Source organism: Myripristis murdjan, chromosome 15 (assembly GCF_902150065.1).
Source record: "Myripristis murdjan chromosome 15, fMyrMur1.1, whole genome shotgun sequence".
NCBI classification, from domain to species: Eukaryota; Metazoa; Chordata; class Actinopteri; order Holocentriformes; family Holocentridae; genus Myripristis; species Myripristis murdjan.
In genome coordinates, this window is record NC_043994.1 from 18,013,932 (window position 1) to 18,028,007 (window position 14,076).

General features: G+C 42.7%; 1 protein-coding gene across 4 annotated transcripts in view; it reads right to left on the reverse strand.

Moving 5' to 3' along the window:
* The window catches only part of marchf8 (membrane-associated ring finger (C3HC4) 8), a 95,801-nt gene that overhangs the window by 65,438 nt on the left and 16,287 nt on the right, over positions 1–14,076 (reverse strand). For all 4 annotated transcript variants that reach the window (XM_030069892.1, XM_030069894.1, XM_030069896.1 and 1 more), the window contains exon 2: positions 2,997–3,193. In XM_030069892.1, the coding sequence (XP_029925752.1) occupies positions 2,997–3,092 (96 nt within the window). In that variant the 5' untranslated portion in view covers positions 3,093–3,193. The remainder of the gene's footprint in view (positions 1–2,996; positions 3,194–14,076) is intronic.

Sequence of the window (14,076 nt, forward strand, 5' to 3'; positions counted from 1 at the left end):
ATTAGATGCAAAGCCACATCTCTTCAGCCCTATCTACAGGCAGCCAGTAATTTGTTTGTGTGAGAAGCATGGCAATGCGGACTTCGCTTCTGTGTTGTTGTGGCAAGACTGACACCCCTGGCATTAAAATATTGACTTGCTGTTTGTAGTCTGATGACTGCGTGTCTACAGGACACCCAGGGTAACTTTATTCACCCCGTGCACCCCGACTTCTCCCGCCCATGCTCACCAAACCCAATCCAAGCGCCATGACAGCCTCGACAGCCATGACACTTGCTGGTGACAGTACTATCATTAGTGTCAGCAACCAATCACCTTCAGCAAACACCAGGGGAGACGAGAGAGTGAGGACGAAAAGCGAGAAAAAGAGGGAATGGCACATCATTTTCAGCAACACTTTTGCACAGCGATGACGCAGGTGCAGGACAGGCTTCAACCAAAGTCAAAGAAGCAGGATAAAGTCATTCCTACAGTGAAATTACTGTTATTTGTTTAATTCAAGAGAATGAATTCCAGCAGAGCATTCACACACACAAGCGCTCACACATACTGTGTCTTATTCAAGGTTAAACCCACCGAGCGGATTGAATATCGAGGAAAATACCATGAATTTCAACATAAGAGTCAAATGTCACATACTGCAGATGACTGTCTTCTCACTAATGGGAAATTTGTGAGTACGATTGTAAAAACAGTATCCCGCTATACAGTATCTGAAAAGACACCTTAACCAGCTAAATTGAAATCACCAATGATGAAATTCCATGGCAAGACTTTTTTTTAATATAATGTTGCTGCCTTATAGGCTGTAATACAACAAATTATAAGGAATCTCCAATTCACATGCCAGAAGCTTGTGTGTGGAGCTTTCTGGAGCACACACGTACACACACACACACACACACACACAGAGAGAGAGACATACATTTCAAAGTGTTGATAATGCACGCGGTGTTCTTTGAACCTGCAGACAGAACGGGCTTATCACTTACTCTTATATTAACGCCAGACAGCCACTAGAACATTTTTTTTTTTTTATAAACCCTAAAAATGATTTTGGAAAAAGGAAAAAAAAAAAAAAAAGCATTTGAAAAATTTCCACTCTCAGGGACGGGGTAATCACATGCTTAACAATTCGACTGAGTTCCTGTTAGAATCTAACGGGAAATCGTGCCATTCACTCAGCATGAATATGCATTCATACTCACATTAATGCAATGTGAAAACACCAAAGTCATCTGGAGTTACAGCCCATTTACTTCTGTCTACAACTAGTTTATATTTCCAGCAGTTTGCAGTGCAAGCATATAATTAGATTACTTTAACTTTGACTTGTTTAAATTTTAAAATGCAAACTTGATAGCGTCAAACCTGGCTTGAAATTGACTGCTGTTTCAGCCACCAGAAACGCTCTCAATAAAAAAAGGCATGAATGTGACAAAATAAAGTTTGCGAGGTGACATGTTTATAAGGGATTATTTTCTGGCAAAGACTTCCAATTCTGTCTGTGGGTGTCAGGTGATGCACTGCAGGGCAGAGCGCAGACTACAGATATGAAAACACAACAAAGGACAAAGAAACCGTGATAAAAAAGAAACTGACAAACCCAAATTAAGGTTTTGTGTTTACTGTGATGGACTGCTTAACAGTGGAGGCTGTTTTTCATACTGTACAAGAAATAAAAGGCAGCAACAGCTTCAGAGCAAGGGAAACCAGCTCTTCTGTCTTCAACTGCAGTGATTGTGTGCAGACACCCCCACCACTGACACCGGGATTTAAATAATAAATCAATAATAAATAAGTGATTTTCTCAACCAATCATAAGGTTAGTATCTTCCATTTTGTTATATTGGAACACAGTATTGGTATTGTTGGCCTGTCTGAAACAACTCAGTATTTAACTGCGTTGGTTCCTCTCCATCATGGACAGAAACTAGACAACCACACTGATTTATGAGAACAAATACAATTTTCCCCAATGGATTTCTGTCCATTGTTTTTTTTTTTTTTTTTTTTTTTTTTGTGCACAGAATAAAAGTACATTAAGGAGAAAACGTGTTCAAGGCTTTGCTCATAATGGCGCCGATACAAAGGAAAAAAGACATTCCAACATAAAATTGATGGTTTTCCAGGTCAACATCTTATCCATCATCCGTTCCACATTTTCTCTGTTGTATCTTTTCATCGTAAACTTGAAGGCAGGCAAAAAAGGGATGGTTTTCTCTGCACTGCCTCTGTGATCACAGACCCCCCACCCCACCACCCCCAAAATAAATGGAGAGTGACAAATCTGTCGATCCAGAAGAAAAGTTCACCTGTATTCAACTTTCTGTCCATCAACACAGATGGAATCTGACAACAATGGACGCATCACCGGCCTTGTTCTGACAATGAGCAACTCTCACTGAAATCGAAATGAACACGCACACACAGACAAAATGGATAAGTGCGGCCACTTTCAGGAGGTGTGAGCGGCACATGGGATTAAATCACTTGATGGAAATTAGCTGTTCACTATTCGTTTGCTTTATTCAACTTTTAAAATTACAGCTAACCAAGTACCCAGGTAATTGTTTACATCCCTACACTGTTATCCTTTAAATAGGTGCGCATTAAAATGATTAATTTAACTTTTTAATATAACAGTTCCACCTCACCTCACTGTTAAATCGGCTTTCATTGGCTGCTGGCTGTCTCCACACACACACACACTACAGAATTTGTCTGGTACTGTGCAGATGTCAGGTCACAAATATGAAACACTTCTATTATCGGGGCAACTAAGATTAGTGTGCAAGTCAATCAGTGGGGTTAAGATTGAATCTGTAAATCCTTCACACTACCAGATAATCTGTGCTGACCATCACACACACACACACACACACACACACATACATACACAACCCCTGGCTGCTGGGATAATCCTCTAGTGTTTCCCCAGCCTGAGAGGCAGTGTGGCGTCTTGCCTGAATTCACCCACTAACAGTTGACCATACCTGCTTGTCCTTGTCCTTGGCCTTCCCACTGCCTGACACCCGAGAGGTGGTGACATCACGGGGGATGACAGAGATTTGGTGCAGTGGCATGTTCATCCCAGCAGAGCCAACCGGGGGCGCTCACACACACACTTCCTGTCCCGCTGCCAGAGCAATGGGCATGATGGTCTGAACTGCTACACCAAGCCCGCGCGGCCCTAGAGAGGACAGAAGGCGGTTACACATCAGAGAACGTAATCAAATTCAAATAAGCTGCACAGATATGTAGACCACTGCAAGCAGGAGGCTGAAGTGAAAATGAAGACCCACAATAGGAGGAAATGAAAGTCATAAAGCACTCATATCTAGGGCCACCTCCATCCCTTGGACCCTTGGTCATTTTGAAGGACCACTTCTATAAGTACCGTGCTTCAAAACTTTATCAACATGGAACCCAAACTTGAGAAAATCTGAATTATATTTAGCATGTCACTCTGAGATAAAGCCTCACTTAACTTCATTATGTATTTTTCAGCCTAGGCTGAATTAAAATGTTAATACACGTCGTTTATAGCCGCACACAGCACGACCTCACTGCCAGTTTCAGTGATACAAAATTTTCCGCTACGCTGCAGCTTCTTGCCGTACATTGACCTTCAACACAGTCAACAGGGCACTCATCTCTGACCTCCACAAACATCATAAATGTCCTTTTTGAAAACAGGAAACTAACAGCACCATCAAATGGCTTGAGCACAGCATTAGCCAAGACTGAAGTCTGAGGAGCAGAATGGTGTGGCTGCAGAAAAGGCAGTGTTTTATTGCACTGTTATCTTTGGTAGATGAAATCAAAACATTATGACTGTGCTCCTAGGCTATTAATATCGTCGTTGAAGTTGAAAACGAGTGCTCTGTTGGATTGCGATGAAGGCGAAAAAGACGCTGCAGCACAGTGTTAACTTCCTCCGTCACTAAAGTCAGTGGTGACTCTGTGCAGTTATCAATGGTGGGCATCAACATTATAACACTGAACACACTCTGTAAGGATGCTAGCCCTCCAATCATGTTGAGTCACAGGCCTGGTTGATGGGTTGTAACGTTGGTCCACTGTATAGAGCTCTCATGCCACCAAAGGCACAGTTATCATCCACTTCTATCATTTTCTACAGAACAGTAGAGATGTGTCTCACAATAGAAGCGGCAGATGATGTAAAAACTTAATGCAGATATGATATCAGTCGAGAAGTGTGTAATAAATCCTTGTAAAGGTGGCGTTTCTTTGCGTAGGACATTTACTACTGGAAATTCACAGGGACGAAATCCAAATAAGAGAGCACAGTGGTGTGTGTTATTCTCTGTCTTTCTTGGATGAAGAGGCACCCAGAGCTGAGAAAACAGAGCCTGCACTATGGGGTTGTCCTGGAGAGTTACACAAGAGCTTTTACAAATGGACCGTTTACTTAAGTTAATGGAGCCATCGGCACTGCCACTGACAGCAATTAAGCCTTAGCCCCTTCTCGCCACTAGGGTGTGTGTGTATGTGCACGTGCGCACATCCAAACAAACCCTCAAGCTGCACAGTATTAAAATGACAGGATTAAGAAACCAAAAAGCAGGGAGATAGAAGGAGGTCAGTGAAAAGGCAGTAATCAGAAAACACTGTGGGGGGGAAAAAAGCCTTTGGACTGAGAATGGGACGTCAGACGGGTTGTCGTTCACTGAGGGGAAACACTTCAGTAACATCAGAAACTGACAGTTCACTTCACTCTTTATCGCTCCACTATCTAAAATTCAAGTAAGCGCTCATTATGATGGAAAGCTGGTCACACACCTGAAGGCGTGGCGATTGCGGTGATCTCCTTCGACCATGGTGGCTACACTGACACACACACACAGTCTCAGCTGTCATATCAGCTGTTATCACAACAGCTGGCAGTCTCAGCTCAGCGCCCGTGGGGGTTTGGGTGCAGTGGGTGGGTGGCAGATATGGCACACAAAAGGCACCTTAGCACCCATCAACGCATTTGTCAGTCAAACTAACAAACTGCACATCAGCCCTGGACGTGGCAGCAGGATTGGGGATGCAGGAGAGGAAGAATTCAACAATTTAAAGTTACGGAATGAAAACAACTAATACGTCATTACATGTTTACATCACTAGTCATTGCTTGCATTATCTGCACGCAGCTATAACATTTTACCAGTCTGATCATTCAAAACAGTGCCTGGTGTTTGGATTTTTCTCAGTTTTTCCTCACTATAATGCTAAACCGTAGAATACATTGGGATATAATATAATATAAATGTAACACAGTAGAGTAGACTGACTATTTATAATTGATGCAAACACAGAAATGGAAAAGCTATCAGTGCATAGAGCCTCTATTTGTAATGGTTAATTGCATGCACTCTATGCAAAGCCTTGCCAAACTCTTTGGGGAACAAAAAAAATGTGATGAAAGCACCTCATGCCAAATCTTGTCAGATGATCATTGGCTATGGGTTTCAGAAACGTCTGAATCCATGATACATTTCATCGTGGCCATTAGGGTGATACTCCCCCAGAGTCTCCATTAAAGCACAAAGTGGCGTAGGGAAGGAGGATGTACATCATTAAACTAGATACATATCTTAACAACAGCCTCCAATGACCATCTTTGCCATCATAAACACTTGCAGAAAAGTGAGGATAAAAATAGAAAAAAAATACACCTGCATGGTAAACACTTGCTCCCATACGTTCATAGATACCCTCCCCACCCTCATCCTCTTAAATTTGCTGTTGAACCCAAACCTAAATGTTCATTTTTGAATGTTCAAGAGCTTGTCATCATGCTGCTGGCTCTGCTTTTGGCCACCAACACACCGGGAAATCATAAGCATTAATTAAGACCCAGTACAACCTGAGAGCACCAATTATTTCATCGCTCTTAATGTCTAACCCTCATTTGTCTGCACGTCCCCCCTCCCCATCCCAAGTCGTTACTACACATTTTATTCAAAGAACGGTAGATGTTGTGGCTTTGAATGTAAAAGAGGTAAAATAACTCCCTATCTTTGGTAATGAAATCTATATCATCAACCATTACACTGGTACTTAATGACCTGTAGCTAAAGAATGGAGGTCATTTTGATGAGCAGTGAGCACAAAGGATCATAATGCAATGTGTGTGTGTGTGTGTGTGTGTGTGTGTGTGTGTGTGTGTGTGTGTGTGTGTGTGTGTTGGGCTAATTAGGTACAGTTAATGAACAGGAGACAAAGTTAACCCCCGGAGGGCATCATCAAGCAGTACTATCACCATTAAACATTGTTCTATCATATTTCAGTCACAGGCAACAAATTTCTTTATTGTCTACAAAAGGCGACCTCTCCTGCCATTTCCTGAGCCATGATGTGGAGTAAATGAGAGGATGCACGAGGGAAAAGGACACTGGAGAGAAGCAGAGACGATCTCACATAAACAGCGAGCATAAAGGCATGATATGTTCCATACACACACACACACACAAGAAAATACACAGATCCCAGCTGTGTCTACGACCGGCAGTTTTAGCTGCAGCCCAGTGAAACAAACAACAGCATCCATCACATCATCCCCGTCTGCGCGGCCGGCAACACACTGATGGTGCCGCAACAGCACACGCTCAAGGAGTGCCACCAAGCTCATTACTACTAAATAATAACAACCCCAGCAGAATCCTCCCACTCGTAATTGGCAGACTGTTTCAAGTTTAAAGTCGCTGTTGGACTGTTGAACTCCGGGAATGCACTAATGGGCCAACTAAAGTTCCTCCTTCCTCATATAAAAACATTCCAGTCATCCTAAACCATACATACTTTGAGAATTAATAAACACAGCTCTGAACTCGATCTGTCAGTCGCGCTGCAAGACCGTCCCTTGGATGTTCCAGCCAATGTGTGTTAGTCTGAGTTGGTTTAATGCCAATAACTTATCCAGCACGCCCATTTCCGTCGTTGTATTTATGGTTGCCGGGCATCACTGGAAAGATACTAGCAGGTGTGGATGAATCTCAAACTAAATAAACAATGCATATATGGGCATAACTGAGCACCTAGCTCATTGTCACTGTAGTAAAATCAACTACAAAGACAAAAACACAAGAGGCTTTTGTTTTTTGCATTAAATGTTGACAGACCTGGAAAGCTCACAGTTTCCTTGCGACACATAGTACAAGCAACGTGTAAAGAAAATATGCAAACGCTTTAACAAGAACTGTTAATACGGTCCTTGATGAGATTTTTTTTTTTTTTTTCCCCAAGGATGGCAACCTGACTTGCATTCATTCACTACTGCCTTTCCCTAATCTTAGCCATAACCAACCTATGTCCTAACCCTAACCTTAACCAGTAAGCCAAAATAATCACTCAAATCACTTCACCATCCAAAAAAAAAAAAAAAAAAAACTCATAGTGCTTGAGGAAAAAGTATGTGAACCCTTGAGTTAATGACCTAAAAAAAGCTAATTGGAGTCTGGTTTTAGTACACCTGGAGTCTCGTTAAGATAACGAGTTTGGAGATGTGGACTACAGCTACTTTGACTGATAAAAACCCCTCACACTTTTGGAGTTTGCTCTGTGCAAGGCTCACTTATGTGAGCCATGCCTCGCCAAAAAGAGCTTTCAGAGGATCTACGATCAAGAATTGTTGATTTACATAAAGCTGGCAAGGGTTACAAAGTTATTCCAAAGACTTTAGAAATTCACCAGTCTACAGTTAGACAAACAATCTACAAATGGAGACACTCTGGGACTGTTGCTACTCTACCAAGAAGTGGGCGCCCAGTCAAAATGACACCAAGAGCACAACGAAGACTCATCAATGAGGTAAAGAAACAACCCCGAATCACAGCCAAAGATTTGAAGGCATCATTGGAACTGGCTAACATCTCTGTTCATGAGTCTACAATACGTAAAACATTGAACAAGCAGCGTATCTACGGCAGGACACCACGAAGGAAGCCACTGCTTACTAAAAAGAACACTGCTGCACGCCTGAAGTTTGCAAAAGAGGACATTGACACTCCACAGCGGTATTGGCCAAATGTTTTGTGGACTGATGAAACTAAGATTGAACTATTTGGAAAAAACGCACAGCACTACATCTGGCGTAGAAAGGGCACAACATATCATCATAAAAACATCATTCCAACCGTAAAATATGGGGAAGGAAACATCATGATTTGGGCCTGCTTTGCTGCATCAGGGCCTGGCCAGCTTGCAATCATTGAGGGGAAGATGAATTCCCAAGTGTATCAGACAATTCTTCAGGATAATGTGAGAATGTCTGTACGTGAGCTGAAACTGTGTAGAAGGTGGGTGATGCAACAGGACAACGACCCAAAACACCGGAGCAAGTCCACAACAGAATGGCTTCAGAAAATTAAAATCCGCCTTTTGGAGTGGCCAAGTCAGAGCCCAGACCTCAACCCAATAGAGATGCTATGGATTGACTTGAAGAGAGCTGTACACATGAGACGTCCGGAAGAATGGGCTAAAATTCCTCCTCAACAATGTGCAGGTCTGATCCACAGCTACAGGAAGCGCCTGGTTGAGGTTATTGCTGCCAAGGGGGGGTCAACCAGTTATTAATTCTAAGGGTTCACTTACTTTTTCCACTGCCATTTTGAATGTTGAATGAGTGTGTTCAATAAAGACATGAAAGATCAGAATTTTTTGTGTTATTATTTTAGACACATTCTGTTTGTCAATACCCTCAACTTAGAGGAAGATCAGATCACATTTTATGATAAATTTATTCAGAAAACCATGAAATTCCAAAAAAGGTTCACATACTTTTTCTTGCCACTGTAAATGCAAGCAAACAAGCTCTTGTTCTATCAAGGTTCAAACTATGGCCAGAAACACCATGACTTCGAAGTGAGCCTGACTCATTCGTGTTGCGACAGTGTCATGACCTCAGAATAAACCCGCAAGAACATTACTATAAATAATATTATTCTAGTGAAGACCGGGAAACAAGAAACAGTTTGGCCCATCTGACTCACTCTTCCCCTCTGTCTGCCTCTGCCAGGTAAATCAAAGTCCTGTCTCATGTGCGTTCTGCTCAGCTGAGCTCTGCTGTTATTCAGTTTGCCAAGAGGCCGCTCTCTGTCCCCGCTGTCAGATACGACCTGATATATGGCTGTGAGCCCATTCTCCAGTCTTGATGCGCAACCAGGCAGAAAACCTCAGCTGTGTATCAATCGATCGTTACATTACTATAGTCTCTATCTAAAGAAGGGCTTTCCCGGCAGTTGGGGAGTTACTTAAGAGACCCGCTCTGCAAATAGGGTTGATAATGTATATAGATTAAAAAAAACCTTGAAAACTAAAACACTGTATTTTCAAGTAAATTAACTCACGTAACTACTAATCCAAGGGCAAATAATGTCTTCATTAGTAAGCATTTATCTGCCATAAGCAGACAGGAGAGTTTGTTCTGCCCCTTAATCTGTGACTGAATACTGATTTTGCTGCTTCACAGAGAATCATTTGGAAAGGGTGGAAAAGATGAAGCACTGATTGGATTGTCCGACTATGCGGTGTTCCTCATTAAGCCCGTCCTTATAAATTTTTACTTCCAGCGAAAGCTATTTGTTGTTACATCTGGCCTCGTGCTTTGGACAAATTGGCAGGTGTAACCTCTGAAAATGTAATTATTTCCTGCTTTGATTGCTGTAACCTCCAAGGACATTTCACTTTCAAATCCTTTTACAAGAGGAAAAGTTTTCTAAAAAAAAAAAAAAAAAAAGAAAAAGAAAGAAATGCCACCAGTATGACTCTATGTTGGACTGATGCCTGGGCTGGATGGTACATGTCAGGGAAGAGATGGGGACATTCATTTTCTCCTGGCACAGATGTAGGTGCGTTGGCAGTGACGGGTCTAGCTGGTCTTAATGCCCTGCCAGAGCTCGCACTTCCTCCAGACTGAGCACAGATTAACAGAGGATCAAACTTGATGGGCTTCTCTGATAAAGCCGAGTGCAGCTCTGTTCATCAGACATGCATCAGCACACACACACACACACACATAAACACATTAAAAAGCCAAAATATTGGCACAGAGTTTTTGTTTAAATTGTTAGCCAATTGTGTTAGACAATTTAACAGTCACTCACGCAGTACATTCTCCAAACACACGCACACACACACGGACGCCAACAAGCGTGCAACGCTGCTGCATCTGAAAACTTTTGATTACTTTAATGTAGTACTTTTTCATGCTATACTGGGAATAAATTATCATAATGCTTCTCATTAACTCATTGTCCTTTCAAATGCGGTAGCCCATGTTATCAGCACCAGTGTCGTGTGAATATTACTGTGGCTTCCTTTCTGCCTCCTAAATGTCTCCATGCCTATTCGTCTTTATGCAGAATTTAATCAGAGGAATCTATGAGATTTAAGTTCATTGCATTCATAATGCCTCTGTCAACTGACACATTTGATTGCATGCTAATGAAACTCAGTTTTGGAGTTTGATTAATTGTGAGGTTTGCAGCGTGAACTTTGAACAGGCGTCGGGAACAAACAGTCTTCCTTGGCAGGAATACGCAAGGGCCAGTGCTCTGTGCACACCTATGAAATCTGGGAATTCACCAGCAAGACCCAAAATGACTTTCACACTAATCACACTCTGCATCACCTGGTAAGAGCTGTGAAGGAAAAGGGGCCAAACACACACGCAGGTACACGCACCCTGTCTCTCACTTTCTCACTCCCTGTCTAATAATGAGGACTTGCAATACTTCCCCTGTGACTTCCTTTCCCGTCAATCTCGGTGGCTAAATTCTGTGGTGCAAGCACAGGGAAGATCTGAGACCTACTAACATGTTTCGCTCTCACAAGCTCTACCACAACAGATACACTATATTACCAAAAGTATTCGCTCACCTGCCTTTACTCATACTATGAACTGAAGTGCCATCCCATTCCTAACCCATAGAGTTCAATATGATGTCGGTCCACCTTTTGCAGCTATTACAGCTTCAACTCTTCTGGGAAGACTGTCCACAAGGTTGAGGAGAGTGTTTATAGGAATTTTTGACCATTCTTCCAAAAGCGCATTGGTGAGGTCACACACTGATGTTGGTCGAGAAGGCCTGGCTCTCAGTCTCCGCTCTAATTCATCCCAAAGGTGTTCTATCGGGTTCAGGTCAGGACTCTGTGCAGGCCAGTCAAGTTCATCCACACCAGACTCTGTCATCCATGTCTTTATGGACCTTGCTTTGTGCACTGGTGCACAGTCATGTTGGAAGAGGAAGGGGCCCGCTCCAAACTGTTCCCACAAGGTTGGGAGCATGGAATTGTCCAAAATGTTTTGGTATCCTGAAGCATTCAAAGTTCCTTTCACTGGAACTAAGGGGCCAAGCCCAGCTCCTGAAAAACAACCCCACACCATAATTCCTCCTCCACCAAATTTCACAGTCGGCACAATACAGTCTGAAATGTACCGTTCTCCTGGCAACCTCCAAACCCAGACTCGTCCATCAGATTTCCAGATGGAAAAGCGTGATTCATCACTCCAGAGAACGCGTCTCCACTGCTCTAGAGGCCAGTGGCGGCGTGCTTTACACCATTGCATCCGACGCTTTGCATTGCACTTGGTGATGTGTGGCTTGGCTGCAGCTGCTCGGCCATGGAAACCCATTCCATGAAGCTCTCTGCGTACTGTACTTGGGCTAATCTGAAGGTCACATGAAGTTTGTAGCTCTGTAGCAATTGACTGTGCAGAAAGTCGGCGACCTCTTTGCACTATGCGCTTCAGCATCCGCTGACCCCTCTCCGTCACTTTACGTGGCCTACCACTTCGTGGCTGAGTTGCTGTTGTTCCCAAACGCTTCCATTTTGTTATAATAGAGCTGACAGTTGACTGTGGAATATTTAGGAGCGAGGAAATTTCACGACTGGATTTGTTGCACAGGTGGCATCCTATGACAGTTCCACGCTGGAATTCACTGAGCTCCTGAGAGCGGCCCATTCTGTCTTGTTTCACAGTCTGCATGCCTGAGTGCTTGATTTTATACACCTGTGGCCAGGCCAAGTGATTAGGACACCTGATTCTGATCATTTGAATGGGTGAGCAAATACTTTTGGTAATATAGTGTATGTGGCTTTGTACTATGTTAGCACTGGTTTGTTCCAACCAATAAAAATCATGAATTCGGTTTGCGTCATTATTTGGCATGTTTCATATAGGTTTGGTGACACATCAACAGTAAAACTTTTGTTTACAACATGCAGCTAATTGCGTGGAAGTTGAAGGGTGAAATATCAACCTAAAACATCGGCGTTGCGGGCACGGCCAAGCTCACCCAAGTGGTTGACATGAGAACCAAACCCAAGTCCCACACCGTGAGGAAGGTTATCCTCACAGTTTGACAAGCTGCTGCCAGATACAGCAACAAGAGCCACAAAAAACTATATAGAAAGTCCTTTGTATCAAATGCAATTAGTCTTCTTAACTTGTACAAGTCCACTAGACAAGACTAGTGTAGTTAGATCAGTTTAGCCTACACAGTGTTTGGCTACCAGCTAAAAAACCATAATGTCATCCATACCTTAAAGGCAGAATGAGTAGGATTTTACTAAAAAAAAAAAAACAAAGCCTTTGACTCGTACAAAAATAACCCCTCTCTATTATCACTTATGAGCCAACAGAAGTGTGTTTTGGTGTGTGTATCTGCAGACAGCCTGCCCTCTGCCTGGATTTTCTTGTTTTCTTCTGGCCGTCGGCCTGTGGCCAGTGAGTGTGGAGCTCCCAGAAACTAACAGCACACGGTGCCAGACTGATAGAGCAACCTCCAATAGGAAGCTGTGAACATCATGGATGTGAATCATGGAAAAAAGTAAAATAAAGCGAGGTGAAACACCAAACTTTCTTCATAGGATGGCGACGTTACATTTTGGGTTCCGTCACCATCCTAGGAAATGAAACTTGGTTCTGGTGGATAATTTGGTTAGTTTGTGGCTTGTCTGGTGACCCTATGTGCCACTAGAGAAATGTGCACTAATGGACTGCTTCTATTCTCTTCTCTTCTATTCTATTCTACTCTATCCACCCTGGATTCACAGAAGTAGACCATTAAGAGTTTTTTTTTTTTTTTTTTTTTTTTTGCAATGTGCCATTTCACAGGTAAGTTTTACAATTAATCATTATTGAATTCCTTCACAACATCTGAAATTATTCAGCTGCCTTCAGAGTCCCCCTCACTATTGATTTTTCAACAGGCACAGAAGAAAAGTGATTTTTTTTTTTTTTTTTTTTTTAATCACAATGAAATTAATTTTCTTGCCTGGCAATTCTCCATGCCATTTAAGAATTTCATAATAATGCACCTTTAAAGAAAAAAAAAAAAATCACAGCCAGCAGCAGGTGTACAGTAAAATTCTAACCAATATCACAGATTAAAAAAAAAAAAAAAAAAAAACATTCCTGGCATGCTGGTGCACTTTTGTGTGTTCCCCCTCGAAAACCATGTTTCCTGTTACTAAGACGCCATGGTGCAATCCAGGACTTGATTCACGTCGAAGAACTGGCTCAAGATTATGTCCACAGCATTTATGAACTTCTGCACAGTCACTCTCTGTATTATGTCCTGCTCTGTTCCTCCTGTGGAAAATGGGTGCTATAAACCATCAAAATGGTGTTCCCTTATGACTTAAAACATGGAGGGGGTTTTTTGCAATGTGGAGGCCTATCACTGTGCAAAGATGAAGCGTGACTCTGACTTGTGGCCTATGGTCTGAAAATAGGCTAAAATGAAATTGCATCATAGCTCACAGCCTATTTTCTCAAAGGATTCAAGCACCATGTCATCTAACACAAGAGTGGAAGTAACAGGCACAATGCAGCCAGGCCGAGCAGGGCTGAGGTGTGAGGGAGAGATGAAAGGCTGGAGATCCCGCTCTCTGTGACCGTGATGATATGCATCATCTTGAGGAAAGTTGCCGGAGGGAGACTCGGCTTGCCTTCACCTCTGCAGAATTCCCGCCTTTCCCCTCCATCCCTCACCGCGCCGCTTTGACAGCTTCACAAGCCGTGTCATGACAGGCGGAAATCAGAATAAGTAAAGGCAA